General features: G+C 51.1%; 1 protein-coding gene across 2 annotated transcripts; it reads left to right on the top strand.

The window, feature by feature from the left end:
- Positions 1-1,419: 1,419 nt before the first annotated feature.
- On the top strand, positions 1,420-5,476 carry CCDC200 (coiled-coil domain containing 200). 2 transcript variants are annotated; one of them, XM_045080746.1, is made up of 4 exons: positions 1,420-1,669; positions 3,581-3,806; positions 4,428-4,526; positions 5,268-5,476. In XM_045080746.1, the coding sequence occupies exons 1-4, from the start codon at positions 1,499-1,501 to the stop codon at positions 5,426-5,428; spliced, it is 657 nt and encodes a 218-aa protein (XP_044936681.1). In that variant the 5' UTR covers positions 1,420-1,498; the 3' UTR covers positions 5,429-5,476. The 2 variants fall into 2 exon arrangements, with proteins under 2 accessions (XP_044936681.1, XP_044936683.1); XM_045080748.1 differs by having other exon boundaries at positions 1,422-1,669; positions 4,428-4,486.
- The last annotated feature ends 524 nt before the right edge of the window (positions 5,477-6,000 follow it).

Below are 6,000 nucleotides of genomic sequence, written 5' to 3'. Positions count from 1 at the left end.
TTTAAAAAAAAAAAAAAAGCAATGTACTCCACCCATAGGAGGAGATCTTACTATTATAATGAGCTAAAGGGAACTTCAGGACAACTTAGGGAAGCTTCTTCTCAGGTCATCAGCTCCATTCCAGCACAGTGTTTGAAACTGTGGCTGGCTGTGACAGCCTTTTTCACCCATGCCCTTCCCCTGCCCTCAGACCCAAAGCTGGACTCAGGCCCTGCTGCTTCTAGAAAGATTGTTATCTTCGAGAAAGATAGGGCATGTGGGTGTAGGAGGGACCCTAGCAGTCAATAGCCCACTTGGAAGTCTTCCTGGATTGCAGGAAATGACCCCCTCCCCTGGCTCTTCCACCCACAGGGGATGAGAATCAGGTAGGAGAATAACAGATATCAACCTGCCGCCGGATAATTTTCTGCTTTATCTTGTACATTTCTCACCCATTAGTCCACTTGGTTCTGAAGCCAGTCCTGTGAAGGAGGTAACAAGTAATATCCTTCCCATTCTACAGGCAAGGACACTGAGGCCCAGAGAGGTTAAGTGGGGTCTCCAGGGTCAGAAGATGAGGCAGACCCTAGGCTTGTGCCCAGCTTTGTAAATCCCCAGGCAAATTAGCCACCCTGCCTTCACAGGGGCTCAGACCCGAGTGAGCGTCCATTGCAGTTTATATTTTCTTTTCTTTCTTTTTTTTTTTTTAAAGATTTTATTTATTGGGCGCCTGGGTGGCTCAGTGGTTTAAGCCGCTACCTTCAGCTCAGGTCATGATCCCAGAGTCCTGGGATGGAGTCCCACATCGGGTTCTCTGCTCAGCAGGGAGCCTGCTTCCTCCTCTCTCTCTCTGCCTGCCTCTCTGCCTACATGTAATCTCTCTGTCAAATAAATAAATAAATAATCTTAAAAAAAAAAAGATTTTATTTATTTATTTGACAGAGAGAGATCACAAGTAGGCAGAGGCAGGCAAAGAAAGAGAGAGGAGGAAGCAGGCTCCCTGCTGAGCAGAGAGCCCGATGCGGGACTCGATCCCAGGACCCTGAGATCATGACCTGAGCTGAAGGCAGCGGCTTAACCCACTGAGCCACCCAGGTGCCCCTGCAGTTTATATTTTCTTAACACTTGTCTCAGGACAGCAGGAGGAAATGGAGGACTGGGGGGTGGTAACTCCAGAGAACTTTGGCGGGGGAGGGTTGGGAGGGTGGGCAGAGGGCCAGATGAGGATACTGGGATCCTGGGAAGGACAGGAGAAAGAAATCGGAGAGAAAAGCCGGTTGACCTGGAAATTGTCCCTGGGGGTCCATGGAAACTCAAAGCTCCGGTGCAAAGGTGTCTTCTACCTTCACAGGGCCTTGGAGAGAAATGTAGTTCACAGACATTCCCTAGGCAACTTAGGAAGACCACCTCCCTCCTCCCATTGTGAGGCGATTCTGGGTACAGGCAGTGGGGTAGGGTGGGAGGAAACAGAGGCGGTGGGGGCAGTGACCTGGGCTCTGCCTGCCCCCACCCCCTTCTGATGCCTTTGGTCACCCCTACCATCATGGGCAGTGCTTACCACTGGGAGGCTCGGCGTAGGCAGATGGCTTTGGACCGGAGGAGGTGGCTGATGGCCAAGCACCAGCGGCAGCAGCAGGAACAGCAGGAACAGCAGGAACAGCAGGAACAACTGGAACGGCAGGAGCAACAGGTGCAGGAGAGGGTCCGGGTTCATCAGGGTCCTTCCCGGGGGTGAGGGCGGGGCTAGAGGGGAGTGGGGAGGGAAGACCGATGTCCAGGAAGCTATTATTTGGTCAATGTACTTTTTAAGATTTTATTTATTTATTTGACAGAGAGAGATCACAAGTAGGCAGGGTGGCAGAGAGGGGGAAGCAGGCTCCCTGCTGAGCAAAGAGCCCGATGCGGGGCTTGATCCCAGGACCCTGGGATCATGACCTGAGCTGAAGGCAGAGGCTTTAACCCACGGAGCCACCCAGGTGCCCCTTTTATTTTTATTTTTAAGGACTTTATTTATTTGACGGGGAGAGAGAGAGAGAACCAACAGGGGAAGTGGCAGACAGAGGGAGAGGAAGAAGCAAGCTCCCTGCCCAGCAGGGACCCTGGGATCATGACCTGAGTGGAAGGCAGACGCTCAATGACTGAGCCACTCTGGCACCCTGGCCTGAGAGATTTTAAGGCTGCCCTGTCCAATAGGGTGGCCGCCAGCCTGTGTGCTGTTGAGCCTTGAGATGGGGCTAGTGAGACTGAGGAACTGAATTTAAAATTGTATAGAGATTTGGGGCGCCTGGGTGGCTCAGCGGGTTAAAGCCTCTGCCTTCGGCTCCGGTCATGATCCCAGGGTTCTGGGATCGAGCCCCGCATCGGGCTCTCTGCTCAGCGGGAGCCTGCTTCCTCCTCTCTCGCTCTCTCTCTCTCTGCCTACTTGTGATCTCTGTCTGTCAAATAAATAAATAAAACCTTTAAAAAAAAATAAAATTGTATAGAGATTTAATTAATTTAAATCTAAATTAAAAAAATACTCTTTATGTATTGGAAAACTTTGAAGTATGTTTAGAACAACTTGGATATGTAAATCTTTTTCAACTGTAAATGAATGAACTCTAAATCTAAAGCAATTATTATTATTATGTTAAGATTTTGTTTATTGGGGCGCCTGGGTGGCTCAGTGGGTTAAGGCCTCTGCCTTCGGCTCGGGTCATGATCCCAGGGTCCTGGGATCGAGCCCCACATCGGGCTCTCTGCTCAGCAGGGAGCCTGCTTCCCCCTCTCTCTGACTGCCTCTCTGCCTACTTGTAATCTCTGTCTGTCAAGTAAATAAATAAAATCTTAAAAAAAAAAAGATTTTATTTATTTATTTGACAGAGAGAGGCACGGTGAGAGGTGAGAGAGGAAACACAGGCAGGGGGAGTGTGAGAGGGAGAAGCAGTCTTCCCGCCCCATGCAGAGCTCGATTCCAGGCCCCTGGGATCATGACCTGAGCTGAAGGTAGACGCTTAGCGACTGAGCCACCCCTGTGCCCCTAAAGCAATTATTTTTGATCAAAATGTAGAGTCCAAATTCAGATGTGCTATTAAATATAAAATACATGCTGTATTTTGCAGACTTAGTACAAAAACACAGAATATAAACTATCTCACTCATATTTTCATATTGATTATATGTTTTGGAGGTATTGGGTTAACTAAAATATATTAAAATCAGTTTTACCTGTTTTCTTCCTGCTTTTTTCATGTGGCTACTAGATTTGTAAATTACTTGTTGCTTGCCTTATATTTCTCTTGGACAGTGCTGTTTCAAAGTGTTTGCAAGAATGTATCCTTTATTCTCCCCTTACTGCTCCCAAGGTAGGAGGTAGGTGCCCGGAGACGGCTGTTTCCTGGTCTAGGGGCTGTACCAGGGGGGCACTGTCACAGAAGAAACAGGTCTTGGATGTTGTGTGGGTGAAGGGAGATAGCCCAGCCTCCAAGTCCAGGGAACAGAGACTTTCACACCACCTCTGTCTCTCCACTGATCACTTGCCTTGCTCCCTGCAGTGTCTCCGGCAGATGGGTGCCCGGGTAGGGAGGGAGGGGGATGTCACTTGTGGGGGGCTTCTTGCCAGGAACTGAAGAAACTCCAAGAGGAGAAAGGCCGATCTGAGAAAAAAACCCAGTGCCCTCGGGGGTCGCGACAGGAGCAGCAGCCACCACCACCACAGAGGCCACCAGGAGCACAACCACAGCCGCAGGCGCCCCCTGCCCAACCGCAGCCTTGCCGACCGCAGGTCCCGGAGCAGACACAGACTCCACGCGCTGGGCCGTCGCAGCCACCACAGCCGCCGCAGCAAGGCAACAGAATGCCCAAGACCCTCTTACTCAGTGCACCTCTGTGCATGTTCTGACCCAAAAGCCAGGTCCCTAGCTTGGCTCAGTAGGGACCCATCAAGCTGGAGGTCAATCCGACTTCAACAGATTCCCAGGAGGAACAAAACCCTCTCAAGGCCCTAGTAAATGAGATGCCTGGGAGGGCAGGTGGTGAGAACTCTCTGCTCCCACCCCCAGCCCTATAACCCAGAGTCCACATCCATCCTCCCACTGTCTCTGACACCCTCTCGGGGCATCCTTGGCTTTTACTTGGGGGCCACTCCCCCTGGGGAAGTTTGCCTCACTCCAGGGGTGCAAAGGAGGCTGCTGACTTTTGCAGGGGGCAGCAGCCCTTCCTCTGAGACGAGGGTGTCAGAGGGAGTGAGGGTGGCCTTAACAAGAGACTTACCCAGCCCTGGCAAGTCTGGAACAGGGAAGGACAGTGCAGGGTTCCCGGTTGTGAATTTTCAGGGTAGGCTCCGATGGGGCCTTGCCCTAGGTGGGGGCTGCCGCCTGGGCCCCAGACACATAGTAGAGTCCGGCTCTGCCGCTTTCCATTTTCAGAAACTGTCAGATGCATGATGTTGTGCTTTCTTTCACCGTCAGGTTTCAAGAAGTCATTCCAGTCAAATCCAGATAAATACGCAGAGCACTCACGATTCACGGTGAGACAGTGTGAAAGGCGGGTCGACTCTGGCTGCGTGTGTAAGTGTGTGCGGAATCTAGGGAGGCTTCCTTGGGGGGAGGGGCTTACAGTTATTTGTATTTTATGAAGTCAGTTATGTAAAGCCTTTATATGGCAATTATATGGTCACTGTTGGATGGCCTATTCCTTCATTTGTTGCCATCCCAAAAAATGTGGAGGAGGAGCTGTCGCTCAGCACTCGGCAGAAACGGAGGGCTTGAAGAAAGACAGGACGGGGGCCAGAGAAGCAAACCAGAGGGGCTGTTTTAAGTGCCAGCTGGGGCAGAGGCAGCTGGAGCAGGAGGAGGGCAGGACATAAAGTCAGAGATGGGAGTCTCGGGATCGCCACTCCCCGGCTGTGGGATAGCATCTCTGGGCCTCAAGGGCCCGTCCATAAACTGACAGTGGTAACACCACTTCCTTGACAGACGTGTCAGGACCACTGAATGTGGCAACTGAAAGAGAAGGCATCACAAGCCCTTAGCTTTGAGCCTGGCTCAATCCAGACCTTCAAACCCGGGGCGGGTGGTCACCCTTGATGAGGACGTGACACAGTACAAGCTTTGGAAAGATGGTTTCTCTGACACAGGTGCAAAGAACGAGAGAGCCCCATGCTAGCCCTGTTAGGGTGGGTGAGGACTGGGGCACTTCATTTTATATTTATTCCTCTGGCCTCAAAAGGGCCGATACGATGTTCTGGAACAGCAGGCCCAGAAATGGCTAACTAACCCAGTTTGCCTCCTGTCTCTCCCTCTTCTCAGTCGACGAATTACATGCAGCAGTGGTGATCCAGAGACAGATCCTCAACCCCACTGGCCATCAGCAAAAAAACCAGATGACCGCTTTCTCACCCCCTCCCCGCCCCCAGCATCTCCACTCCAAAAGTCACCCCCTCCTGATTCACTCTAGAAGAGGAGGCTAGCTGGGCATAAAATGTGATTTCCTCTTGAAAAGAATCAATAGATTGGTCAGCTCTGTGAGACTGGGAGGAAGTGAGGGGAGAATGAGAACCCGGGAAGGGGATGGAGTGGGTGGGAGAAGGAAGTAGGTGATTCCATGCTTCTGCAGGCAAAGCCAATGGGAGAACTTGGTCTTGACCATCCCAAGTCTATAGCTCCATTGCTGGCTCTTTTTTTTTTTAAGATTTTTATTTGACAGACAGAGATCACAAGTAGGCAGAGAGGCAGAGAGAGAGAGGAGGAAGCAGGCTCCCTGCAGAGCAGAGAGGCTGTTGCAGGGCTCAATCCCAGGACCCTGGGACCATGACCTGAACCAAAGGCAGAGGCTTTAACCCACTGAGCCACCCAGGTGCCCGGCCTTTTTTTTTTTTTTTTTTTTAAAGATCATTGCTGGCTCTTCTTTAGCAAGGACAGGTCTATTGGGGGCTTCAAAGCTTTTATTTATTTGAGAGAGAGCGAGAACATGTGTGTGCTCGAGGGAGTGATGGGAGGAGCAGAGGGAGAGGGACAAGCAGACTCCCTTTTCTTTTTTTTA

This window comes from Mustela putorius, unplaced genomic scaffold (assembly GCF_011764305.1).
Source record: "Mustela putorius furo isolate JIRA1106 unplaced genomic scaffold, ASM1176430v1.1 tig00000487_pilon_pilon_pilon, whole genome shotgun sequence".
NCBI lineage: Eukaryota > Metazoa > Chordata > Mammalia > Carnivora > Mustelidae > Mustela > Mustela putorius.
The sequence above is the reverse complement of the archived record's forward strand: the minus strand, read 5'-3'. Positions and strand labels throughout refer to the sequence as shown.

Bases quoted from the DNA above. Each gene is read 5' to 3' on its own strand.
- CCDC200 (XM_045080746.1), top strand. From the start codon at position 1,499: ATGCCTTTGGTCACCCCTACCATCATGGGCAGTGCTTACCACTGGGAG. The intron at 1,670-3,580 runs GTGCAGGAGAGG...GCTTCTTGCCAG, and splicing joins TGGAACGGCAGGAGCAACAG to GAACTGAAGAAACTCCAAGA. The intron at 4,527-5,267 runs GTAAGTGTGTGC...CCCTCTTCTCAG, and splicing joins GGTCGACTCTGGCTGCGTGT to TCGACGAATTACATGCAGCA.